The sequence below is a fragment of the Vespa mandarinia genome, chromosome 18 (assembly GCF_050613455.1).
Source record: "Vespa mandarinia isolate Hongniang chromosome 18, ASM5061345v1, whole genome shotgun sequence".
Taxonomy (NCBI): Eukaryota; Metazoa; Arthropoda; class Insecta; order Hymenoptera; family Vespidae; genus Vespa; species Vespa mandarinia.
In genome coordinates this window covers 3,522,501-3,535,891 of record NC_140827.1, presented here as the reverse complement: position 1 = coordinate 3,535,891, position 13,391 = coordinate 3,522,501, and the positions used below count along the sequence as shown (strand labels likewise).

Genomic DNA, 13,391 nt, shown 5'->3' with positions numbered 1-13,391 from the left:
CTTTCCATTTTTTGTTTCTCTGTCGGCCTCTCTCTCTCTCCCTCCCTCGTGTTCTTTCTTTTTCTTTCTCTTTCGAATATCTAAAGTTATTTTAATCCTTATCCAAGGTTGATTCACGCCATGAGAGATTTACCACGGTTCTCTTTGCGTAGAGAAATTTTCTACGTCCTTATTCCTCGCATCTCGGCCTCATTCAATTCCCATTGCTTGTAGGAAAGGTTTGGAATAAGGGTCGAAGAAGAGAAAGAAAAAGAGAGAGAGAGAGAGAGGGAGAAAGAAGTTGGAGGAGGGAATGTAGGGGGTGCAAAAACGAGCGAGTAAATATCTTGCAGTGGCGGTAAACGGGAATTGAATAAACATTTTTCAGCAAATAGACCCGACAATGGTACGAATTTAAAAGTCGCTGAGACGAGCACAGGTGGTTCTCGGGAAGGCGGTACGCCGATTCGCTTGGGTAAAAGCTCCGAACGGAAAAATTGCATTTCAGCTATGTAGCTTACTCCTCGTTCCTCTGACTCTTCTTCCATCCCTTATCTTCTTCTATCCCAACCACACTTGCTTCTTCTTCTTCTTCATCTTTTTCATCTTCTTCATATTCATTTTTTTTCAATTTCTCTCTCTCTCTCTCTCTCTTTCATAGCAATTTTGCAGTCACCTTTTCCTTCTCTTTTTCATACTACTACAGTAAAAACTTCTTCCTACTTCTCCTCTTCCTCTTCTTCTTCTTCTACTTTCTCCTCCCTCCTCTTCTTTCTCTACCTCTTTCTTCTTTCTTCTTTTTCTCCTCCTTCTCCTCCTCCTCCTCCTTCTCCTTCTCCTTATCGTCATCCACGTCGTTCGAATGTAACCGACTTTTCCGGTTTACCGGTTATCTCTCGATTCTTGCGCTGAGAATTGGTTATAAATGCTAATGTACGAACATACCCCAACCTCCCTCTGTCTCTCTCTCTCTTTCTCTCTCTCTCTCTCTCTCTCTCTCCCTCCCTCCCTCCTTTTCGCCCGTTCGTAATGTCGACGAAGCTACCACAGGCAATCTCCACGAAAGAAGATTCCCAAGATGAAATACGGGGTTGAGCAAGTTCTGCGTAAACCGGCGAATCTTTATGGTATTTCTGATTTTCCCGACCGGGAAAGTGCGAACGCGAGCAGGATATCGAGAGAGAGAGAGAGAGAGAGAGAGAGAGAGAGAGAAACAGAGAAAAAGAGAGAGCAAAAGGAAAGTTAGAAAGCCAATACGTGTAATCGAATTTGTATTGGAAAGCAAATTTTATGTCGATCACAACTTTCAATACGTATTCATGTATAATAAAAGTATCTTAAAAATGTATTAGTACATTTCTCAAAAAGTTAACTATAGATGTACATGCATATATTATTTTTAAAACGTCAAATATTCGCACGAGAAATTTTCTTTTCCTACCCTTGTTCATTTTTCATTTTTCTTCTTTTCTTTTCTTTTTTTTTTTTCTTCTTTTTTCTTTTTTTTTTTTTTTGTTCTTTCCGCCTTCCTCCTCCTCCTCCTTCTTCGTCCCTCTTCCAAAAGGAAAAGAGAACGTAGAAATAAAATATAGAGAGAAAGGATATTGGATAATACGTTAACAACGTTTACAGTGTGCCACTTGCAAGCTCGCTCACATTATATACATACATAGGTTATATCTACGTAGAATAGGTAAAGATAGGTATATACATACGTAGATTCGATTTATGATCGAGGGGTAGTTTGTCCTGTATTCATGGAAGTGTTTCTTTCCAAGCGAATACGCGTCGACTGATCGAGAATACCGATCGATCACTGGAGGCAATAAATTAACGTCGAGTTAGTAGTAACCCGATGTGAAACCAATTTCTCTTCGTATGCGTATAACTTGCTTGTGCGTGTCTACGTCAATTGCTATAAAAGATGCATTATAAAATACATACGTACATACATGCATATACATATATGTATAATCCTGTATTTGTAGGATAGTATTTTATAGTTATATGTACGTAAAAGAAAGGGTGAACGGTGTGATGAAATCAACGTGAAACGATTTCTCTGTTTTAAACACCATTGGCTATTTCATTTGAAACTAGGTCAAGCTCTTTCTCCTACACCTTTATCTTTCCTTTTTCTTTCCTTTTATCTTTTTTTTTTTTTTTTTTTTTCTTTTTTTTTGTTCCTTCTATCTTTCTTTATACAAACACTGTATGTGTTCTTTCGTAGCCAAGCTTCGTTGTAAATCTTCTCGAGACAACTAGACGCTTCCTTGGACGATCTCTTCAACGCGAATTAAGAAGAGAAACGATTCTAGGTGAACATCCGACGCTGATTTCTTTCTGCGGTCTTATTCTTTGAGATTCTTCTTCTCCTCTCTCTCTCTCTCTCTCTCTCTCTCGTTTTCTTTTTCCTTCTGACGTGTTAAGTATCATATTTATCTCAAGTATTGTATACTAATTGATACCTTCTGTCAAAGAGAGAGACAGAGAGAGAGAAAGAGAGAGAAGAACTTGTAGAGTTTCCTTAAAGAAGGAGATGAAAAAAGAAGAAGAAAAAAAGCAAATTAAAGTAAAAAAAAAAAAAAAAAAAAAAAAAAAAAAGAAAACTGATGTTTCGCGTAATACTTTCTATACTTTAAGCAAGACACTCTTGAATTCCGGATAGGGACGACAAGGACGTTGAATTATCGAGGAAGATCCTTTGGGAAATCGTTGGAAAGAACTTCTATCGTGCTTTTCCTTTTTCCTTCTCTTTCCTTCCTTTCTTTCTTCCTTTCTTCCAAACTTCTCTTCCTCTTCTTCTTCCCCCCCTTTTTTTTTTTTTTACATCTTCGCGTTCACTTCGAAAATCAGCTGAATTCTTTGCGTCGAGGCCGTAATCGATGAATTATTGTCGATTGCCACGAGAATGAAGAAGATAGTAAAAAAGAGAAGTTTGGTGTACACAAAATGGTTTGACAATCAATCAAGAAATCATTCATGCAAATTATTATTATAATAATTCGTATGAAAGGAAAGTAAAAGATAGAGAAGGAAGAAAAATCTGCAATTTATTTTCCATGATGACGATGATTTATCCAAGGTTCACATTCAAACGAGAACAACGGGTATTATTATAAACCCGTAAGAAAGTTAAGAAAGGGGTTGCTCTCCCCCTTGCTTGACTCGTCGTAACCGGATAGAAAAATATCGTCTGAAAGATTTTTGCGCGTATACATAAATTCATGGAGGACGATCGAAGAGAAGTCCCGTTTGAATCTTCAACTTCTTTTTGAAGTACCCACACGAGTGATTCAATGCTTGGTACTTGTCAGAAATGTCAAGAGAGATTTGAATCCGAGATGGCTTTCACAAAAGATTTCGTCCTTTGTCGTTCACCGATAGCTAGCTAGCTACCTCCTCTGGTGAATTTTGTAAATGACAAGGGTCGAAAGTTGCCAATCTTTATCAAACATTTTTCAACAATATCCCTTATTATAAATTCTCGTCGAGTCGTCTTTTAATTGAAAACAAAAACAAAAACGACAGAAAAAAAAAAGAAGGAAAGAAAAGGGAAAGAAAAAAAGAACGTACATATCCATTATATTATTTCTCTGTAATTAAAAGGGCATTGCAATTGAAAATAAAAATTTTATTAGATTCTCGCTTGTAAATTAATCTAACGAAGGTGTTGATGAAAGGAAAAAAAAAATAAAGATGAAAAAAAAAAAAAGAAAGGAAAGGTTACACGGTAACAATTAATTACTCGGGTTATACGATTTTAACGAGTTATTATTAAATGAAGTTGATTAAAACAATGATGATGGTTAATCGGACAGTATTCCAAAAGTCAAACTTTATTCCTACATTCTTGTAAATGAAAGTACAATAATGCGAGCGAACAACCAGGGGCGTTTGGTTGGGGGAAGGGGGTAGAATAGAGTAGGGAGTAAAAGGGACGTGACGGAATTTCAGTATATCACTTTACGCTCACGACCTTTTCGTACTTCCTCTATATCCCACCAGTACAATAAACGTTAATGTAAAGGGGAGGTACGAATTTCGTACGATCCTATTCTCTTCTCTTCCATCCTCTTCTCATTATCTCCGGGTGATACTCGTGATAATATAAATTACATTCGAATACACATAGAAATTCTTTTTTCAAGATAATTTCCACTCCAATTTTCATGTATTTGTATGTGTGCGTGTATATATATATATATATACGTTCTATGTTGTACATTAAGAGACTCATTATTATTATTATTATTATTATTATTATTAAAATATCTCATTTGTTCGTTATCTTTTTTTTTGTTTAATTTACTTTTTTTAACTTATCCTTAAATTTTGTAAAAATTTTTCTCCTCAAAACTGAAAAAACTTTTAAATATCTATGAGAATACATTAAGTTCCTATCTTTCTTTCTTTCTGTCCTTTCAATATATACATACATACATATATATATATATATATCTTTCTTTCTTTTTTTGTCTTTCTCAAACACTTGAAATTTTCATCAATTGGTTTCTCGGGTTTCTGTTTTTTGAAGGGACAGACAACCCTGAGAGTAAAAGATAGATGAAGATAGATGGATAGGGAAAAGAGAAGGACAGAAGTTAGAAAGGGAGATGGAAAGGGAAATTTACATTCGTAAGTACCTGCGATGAGCGAGAACGCGTTATTTCTTATTCATTCCAACCCCTCGACAACTTGACGATAACTCGTTCTCTGATTAAAGACGCGCTCCTTTTCTCTTGTCTCGTTGTTCTCCTTCCTCGATGGACCGTTTTCGCCCATCGATTCTCCTCTTTTTCCTTCTCCTTCTACACCACCACCTTCACCATCTCTTCCTCCTTTTCCTTCTTCTCCTCCTTTCTTAGCTCTTCCATTTCCATTTGCGTATTTTAAAAGCGTTACTGTATTTTCAAGTAGTCGAGCGTAGGTAACTTTACTTTAGGAAAAAAGTGTTACGAATTTTCTTACAATTTTCTTATGCAAGATATCGTTTCATACTTTTAAACTCTTAGTAATCTAACCTTTTTCTTCTTCTTCTTCTTCTTTTCCTGCTTCTTCTTTTTTCTTTTTTCTGTCAAGAGAGAAAGAGAGAGAGAGAGAGAGAGAGAGAGAGAGAGAGAGAAAAAGAGAAGAAAAAATACCTTACTGTCGCATTAACATTCATAGTTTACTATCATAAAATATTGTCGAAGAAATAAATTAGTTAGAATGTTAATAAACATTTTTTGATAATAATAATAATAATCGTTTAATTTATAGTTAGAATAAGAAAAAAGAATTATTGAAATTATATATGTATGTATATATATATATGTATATATACATATATCTCTTTTTGTTTTCTTTTTGCAGAAAATCCATTCGAAACGCATCGGGTGGCAAGAACGAAAAATGAAGAAAATATCTTGGCTCGTTTCGTACGATCGATCATCCACGTTCCTTAGGTCGAATCTTGAAACGACAATCTCATCCAGTCGATTGAGTCTCGTCGAGCAACGTAATAAGAATCTCGGTGTTAGCGATAAGAGAAAGGATAGGAAGCGGCTTGCTAAAGAAATATTTTTAAGGGAATCTCAGCTAAAACGTAGAATATAAAGTGGATTTGTTGATGAGAACGGCAGAATGCGATAAAGATAAATAGAGGAAAAGTCAGGGAGAGAGAGAGAGAGAGAGAGAGAGAGAGAGAGAGAGAGAGTTATGTACGTATAACAAAAAAAAAACAAAACAAAAAAAAGAAACAGAAAAAAGAAAGAAAACAGAAAACGAACGTCCAAATGGACGTCGAAAAAATAAATGATTTACCGTATATCACGGCTAAAGGAAATATCGAAGTTAGGTTAAAAAAATTTTAACACCGATAATATCGTAAAACTTTTCCAAATCATGTTATTTATGATATATTCGATAAAAAAAAAAGAAAACTACTGGGAAAGATACGTACGACGATGGTATGAACGTTTCATTAATAGAAAGAATTATTAATCGATATGAAACGAGAATTATTCTTTTTTTTTTTTTAAATCCTATTTAAAACATTTAATCCCAAGTCAATAATTCGTGGAAAATATTATATACATGGACGCCACGCGGAAAATAGCGTGAAAAACAGAATAAAATATGATAGAGATTCTCGATTCCTTGACGAGAATAAGATTCCATAGAAAGATTTAGACGGAATAAAAGATAGATATATAGACGGAGAAAGAGAAAGAGAAAGAAAAAAGGAAATAAACTTGAAGGAAAAAGGAGATTTATGATAACTACGATTTTAAAAAGGATTTACATACCGTCGTCATTTCATTTTCTTTTTTTCTTTTTTTTCTTTTTCTTTTGTTTTCTTTCCCTTTACCTAACTAACATTTATGTAAGATATTCCATTCGTAAAATAATAAAATCGATATAATACGACAAATGATTCTATCTATGGGAATAAATCTCGAGGAATTATATATTATCATCGTCAAATGTCTTTTTATGAGAATAATAAAAATAAGTAGGTGATCCTTTGATAAAGGAAGGAGAAAAAGGCTGGTGGGAGAATGGAGAAAGACAACGTTAGACATTATAGGGCTTACGAGGGTTTTAAGCCGGCCAATAATGGCAACACCTCGTCCCTTAAAAGAACAACGTCGGATCATCCAAAAACTTTGCATCCATCGAGGCAAGTTAGATGTTTATGCTTCGGTGGTATACCAGACAAGGCCAGCCAACAATCCTTCCTAAAGGGTTTCGCCATAAATCTTGGTATATGCGCATTAATGGTCGCTTATACGTTACTCGGAAGTTTCATATTCCTTGCAATTGAGGGTGGTACCGATTCTACGGACAATGTTGGAATACACCGAGCCTTGGCAACCATTGCCGTTAGCAGTCAATCTAATAAAAGGATTAATAATACAGCATGGATGATAAAGGTAATAATAATTTTATCATCGTAATCGAATAGACAAAAAAAGATAGTTGATTTATTTCTATTTAATACATATATATACATATATATATTCTGTAAATTAGAAATGGAGCCGGTCACTTGCCAACTTCGTAAAACAAAATGTGAAGAAATGTGACGAAATAATATGTAATTGTTTTTTTTTTTTTTTTTTTTTTTTTTTTTTCCTAATTTAACGATCAAACAAACATTGAACGGAATACATTAAAGTGGTTGAAATGATGCTGTATTTGAATTGCATCGTTGCAACGATTTGCATTAGAGGAATTACGTGAGTTAATCGGGGATAGTGAGAGGGATTGGCTTCTGAAATAAATTATTTTTTATTCGATGGTCATAAAAAAAAAAAAAATATTTTCATCACTCAGTGATATTAAGTTATGAGAATTAGGGAAATTTGTTTAAAAAAAAAAGTGTGGACTCCGTCGAGTCCTTTGACGCCATTAAGTTAAAAAAAAATAAAAATACAAAAAGCAAAGTTAATTGATTTGCCTTGTGAACGGCTCATCATTAATAATTATTCAATAAAATGATCGTAAAATATTTTGTCAATGTTTCTTTTACTAAATTGTTTTTTTTTTGTTTTCGATTTCTTTTGTTAAGGCAAATAACGAAGCACGCGCTAAAACCGTCGAAAATATATGGGTACTAACGGAAAGCTTGAACATTCTCTACCGTGAAAATTGGACGAGATTGGCAGCCCAAGAGATCGCAAGGTTTCAGGATCAACTGGTGAAAAGGATCATGGACGACATGATAGCGACTCAGAATACTGGCACGTACACTGTTAGTAATGGTGTAAACGGCGATACTGGTACGCACACCGGTAGTAACAGTGCAAGCGGCGATAGTGTCACGGAACGACGAATACCCGAATACGAGTGGAACTTCGCCAAGGCGTTTCTATACTCTTTAACAGTACTGACTACTCTAGGTAAGTATTTATACTCTCTCTCTCGTAATTAAATATTCTACAGATACAGATTACAGTATCCTATAGTTAAAACCCAGTAGTCCGAGAATCAAGAGCTCTTTCAAATATTCAAATAGGAGAGCTTCTATCGTATTCGAATAAGCCTTTGAATTAGTAATGCTAATTCTATTGGTGGATCTGTTGTGGAATTAGAAATTAGAATATCCGTGTTTTTCTGTTTTCTTTATTTTTAATTTTTATCGATTTATTATCGTATTCGACCAACGATTTATCAGTTTCTCGAATTGATTGATTATACTTCAATTGGACGTTGTTAAATTAATGAATGTATAAGCGAGAAAATAAAAAAAGAAAATATATAGTAACTCTAGGATAATTTCGTATACAATCTTTATCGTTGATCTAACGATATCAAAATATAAATTCTATGCTATCACACTAATCAATAAAATCTTTTCGACGTATAAATGCATTTCTTATTTCATATCGTGCATAAGATTTGTATTTCTTCAAAGAACACCGGATAGAATAAATTAAGCCAACGTCGTGATAGAATATTTGTATGTAATTAATAGATCAGTAGCTATAGAGAGAGAGAGAGATAGAGATAGAAAGAGAGACAGATAGAGAGAGAAGGGGAAGATAGAGAGAGAAAGTACCACCACACTTGAGGAGAAACATTACCACATGAACGGTTAATTACTGAAAGCAAATATCATATAATTTGACTCGGCTTGTACTGACTTCTGAAGCTTGACAGGATCATTTGCAGCAGCAGCAGCAGCAGCAGCAGCGACAGCAACAGCGACAGCAGCAACAGTAGTAGTAATAGTAGCAATACCTAAATAGAGTTAAGTTCGTAGTAATTTCCTAATTTCAATACGAGAAAGATGTGTTACGGGTTATTTAGCTTAAGTTAAATGGATCAAGACGACGACTCTCTTTCGAATCATATTATCCTCGAATTTCTCCCATTATCGTGGAAGAGCCTGACGATAATTATCTTATTTTATTAAATCCCTTAAAAAAAAGAAAAAAAAAAAACTGAATTTGATTTTCGAAATTTTACGAATATCATAAATCTTAAAAATAATTGGGCTTTTAAAAAACATTTCTGCATTTTAATGATCTTTACAACGAAAGGTTCTGAAGGATTTTATTCGTATCGTTGCCCGACCTATAATCGACTTAAACTACTTAATCTCTTCCGCCTATACCTAGCGAAACTACTTGCATTTTAGTCTGACCGTTGATCGAACCACGCTACTTATATACTTTAGTCCGACCAATAATGGAGCCACGTTACTTGCACTTTCGTCTGACTAATCCCCATACCATCTCTTTACCATTCCTATCAATAATATTCAAGTAAACTATATAATACTCTTCGATCGTTATCGCTTCGTTATTATCTATACAACCTAATCACATTAATCTCTCAAAACTATAATGACTACAAGGGCTATATCAAAAGGGAAGTTATTGCAGTCGTTAACTTCTACCATAGGTGCATATTCTCTAAGTTCGGAGTTTGCATTCGAGCGATCAAATTCTGAAGTTCGTTTAGGGTTTGTTGACACGTGCTCTCGGGTTTCACGATCTAAGCACAAGTTCTCTACTACTACTACTACTACTACTACTACTGCTACTGCTGCTGCTGCTACTGCTGCTGTTGCTTCTGCTGCTACCTCGACAGATTTTAATAGGATATCTCTATTTCCCTTGTTAAAAATAAAATTATAAAAGAAATAAGGGAACGTGTTCCTCTCCTTTTTCTTATATTCTACATATCTCTTTGCTTCTACATTTACCCTGTCCTGGATCATTACAAGGAAATGGAAAAGATTGTAGGAAATATGTAGAATATGCGGATGAATATTTTTAACGAGGAAAAACTTTTCAATAGTTAGAAGAGACAGGAAATCGTTGTTTAAAATCATAAGGATGAAATAGAAGGAGGGCCAATATCAGAGGTCTAAGCATCAATTTTCATGGCAAACAAAGTTGGACATTAGCTTATAATGGGTCTCTATACAGTTGGAAATCTTTTGTCCAATTTTACCATAGAGATTGGAATTGTTGCTTCGGCGTAATGGAAAGACGACAATATTACTTCTTGTATGATCAGCCTGGACGAGCCCAGTGACGTCACGTCCGATCGTTTGCCACGGTTATTACTGAAACAGATTGGAAGTCCGCGAGTTTGTCGGCATTTAAAAAAGAAATAGGAGTAGGGCCATCGTAAACGCGATTCCACGAACCGACCAACCCGAAGAGGATTATCGAATTATCGATATCATATTTCTTCTTTTGTAATCGTTGAGCTTTTGGACCAACAACGAATGCGTATTCGCAAAAGAAATAGGATTTTTATCGGTTACGGTTTCTCTTTTATTACACATATATATATATATATATATATATATATATATATATATATATATATATATATATATAGAAAAAAAGAGTAGAAAAAAGAAAAGAAAAGAGAAGAAGAAAGAAAAGAATCGATGGTAAATATTAATTTATTTGTGTGCGTGTGTATATATATATATATATATATATGTTTTTTTTTTCTTTATTATTTTTTAGTTACAAGCTTTCGATAAGGTATACACGTAAATAAAATATTAATGTAATAATATCTTCGTGTAGATATGAACTCGTGCTTAATACGGGGCAATTGTTTTTATCGTTAGGTGTTGGTAACAAGAGCGTGAGAATTATAAAATATATTCGAGAAAAAAGGGATAGTAATAGAAAGGTAAAATATATATATATATATATATATATATATATATATATGTGTACGCGTGTGTGTGCATGTGTCACCAAAAAGCTTTTTCGTACCTATGCAGCTTTTTTCCCCCAGTGCTATTAACCAGAGTAGAAAAAGAACTGGTGGGAAGGTAAAGGGTAGGGGGAGGAGGGGGTAGAGGAGGAGTAGGAGTGGTGGGTGAAAAAAATCCTCGGGCTTTTCTTTTTCTCTTTTTTCGAACGCCGAGGAAAGAGAGAGAGAGAGAGCTAATTAACTTTCAAATCTAATATCGAGATTCATCCTTACTCTCTTTTACCGAGTCGGGCCACGCTTCGGAATTGCTAATTAGAAAGTTACATTTCTAGGCAGGTTTCGCGAAGCTTAAAAGCGTTCTACAATGATCCAACGACCATGTTATATATTTTCGACATCGGGATCATTTCTGTAACATCGAAAAAGATAAAAGAACAAAAAAAAAAAAAGAAAATAAAAAGAATAGCATCATTGGCCATTTCTCATCGAGCGAATTTTAATTTATTCATTTTATGTCGAAATTAATCGTAGTACGTATGATTTTTATTTTGTTTTTCTTTTTATTCTTTTTCCTTTCCTTTTTTTTTTTTTTTTTTTTTTTTTACTTTCTTTCTTTCTTTCTTTCTCCAAGGAGAGATTGGACATGCGATTTAAAAAAAGAAAAAAAAGAGAGAGAATAAGGATGAAAAAACGAATAAATTAGATTTCAGATTCCTCTTTTTTTTTTTTCCTTTTTTTTTTTTTTTTTTTCTTCTTTTTTGTTATACATTAGAGAAACGATCGACGTCAAGGATAAGATATTTAAATGAGAGAATTCGTTTCGCAAATTAATTCTTTCTCTTTCTCTTAGTCGAGAACCATAATTTGCACTCTCCTTTGCCGTTCCTCCTCTCCTTTTCTTTTGCGGAGAACCCCACTCGAGTTTTTGTTGAATCCAACTGAATTCTTTTCTCTCTTTTTCTCGTTGATTCTTTCTTTCTCTCTATTTCATAGACTTTATCCCTTTCTCTTCTTTTTGTTTTTTTTTTTTTTTTTTTTTTTTAAACGTCATACGACAAGTTAATTACGGACCATATCGCTGTACTTTTTTATCGACTCGCGTTTGAACGCGAAAAGAATCTTGTATACATCTGCGTTCTACTATTAGAAAGAAATAGTTCATGCGCGTTTCCTTGCTATCAAAGGGACGATATTGCTCGAAATGTAAAAGAAAGAAAAAAAAAAAAAAAAAAAAAAAAAGAAAAGAAAAGATAAAAAGAAAAAGAGGAAAAAAAAGTTGAAAACAAGGACATGAAGAAAAAAATTCGATGATTACGTCAAGCGTATATTTTCGAAAGAAAAGAGAGGTTCAGAGATCAAAAAATATGAAAGGAAAGGGAGAGAGAGAGAGAGAGAGAGAGAGAGAAATGGACAGACAGACAGAGAGAACAGATAAGAAAAATTTAATATACAAAATATAAAAATTATTGTCGCGTTTATAAAGAAAGAAAAAAAGTAAGAAAGAAACAAGAAGTTATATTTTTCGAATAGTATAATAAGAAGCTTTGGATCTAATTAATACGAGATAATTCTCTTTTCTTATCAACGTACTGACGCAAACAGATAGGAAAAGTTGAGTTAGTCACGGTTTGATTAATCGCACGGTTACGTCATTCCGACAATAAAGTTACATTTTTTTACGTCTACTAAGTTCGTTAACAAATTGGCTAATATATTTTTTTTTTCTTTTTCTCTTTTTGTTTATTTCTTTTTTATCTCTCTCTCTCTCTCTCTCTCTCTCTCTCTCTCTCTCTTTTCTTGACCCTTCCATCAAAACGATCGAACGAACGAACGACTTTATCAAAAATACTCGAAGTTATCGTCGTTTCATTCGTAATTTTATTCTATGTTGATCATTAAACGAAATCCCTAAAAATTAATATAAAAAGAAAAAAAAAGGAAAAAAAAAAAATAAAAGAGAATTTTTTTAACGTGCCTATATGTAATTAATTTAATCATAGTGAGAGAAAAAGAGAGAGATAGAGAGAGAGAGAGAGAGAGACGATCATACTATTAGATTCCAATTTTTATATCGTTTAACATTTATAATGGACGATCATTGATTTTAATACTTATAATAGAAAAGATTAGAGCCATAGAAAACGTTTAACTTTCTATAGAGAATATTAATTTCAGATAAACCTGACATTAGGGGAAACGATACGATTAAACTACGTTCGGCAAAAAGTTTATTATCGAGTTCCATAGGAACTATGAGGAGAAGGGAATGGGGAGAAATAAAGTGGGAGGGAGAAGAGAGAATGTTTCGATGATGACGTCGGCCGATAAGGGATGAACACAGAGTTTGAATTAGATTCCAAATGTTATACGAGTTAATTAGAAACTATATAAAAACCTATCGTTCCACGTATATATTTTTTATTTTAATCGCTTTGTCGTACATCTTTTTTAATATTTATTCCGACGATAATTTTTCACTAAATAAAACGTCATCGTTCTAAAGTAAAATCGTTATATTTAAAATGAAGTGGTTCCCTGGAAAAAATAATAAACGCGATCAATTTTAATCTTGTATAAGACAGACAAAGAGCAAGAGAAAGATAAAGAGAAATAAAAAGAGAGAGAGAGAGAGAGAGATACAGAGAAAGACAGAGATAAAATTTATCAAATGTTTGCCGGAGAAAAATAAAAATAATATCGTCTTCCTTTTCTATTATAAAAGAAGACAGAATTTT

General features: G+C 33.7%; 1 protein-coding gene across 2 annotated transcripts in view; it reads left to right on the top strand.

Moving 5' to 3' along the window:
* Positions 1-13,391, top strand: part of LOC118445202 (uncharacterized) — a 177,147-nt gene that overhangs the window by 121,350 nt on the left and 42,406 nt on the right. For both annotated transcript variants that reach the window (XM_085662476.1, XM_035874294.2), the window contains exons 4-5: positions 5,335-6,896; positions 7,535-7,865. In XM_085662476.1, coding sequence (XP_085518602.1) covers positions 6,522-6,896; positions 7,535-7,865 — 706 coding nt within the window. In that variant the 5' untranslated portion in view covers positions 5,335-6,521. The remainder of the gene's footprint in view (positions 1-5,334; positions 6,897-7,534; positions 7,866-13,391) is intronic.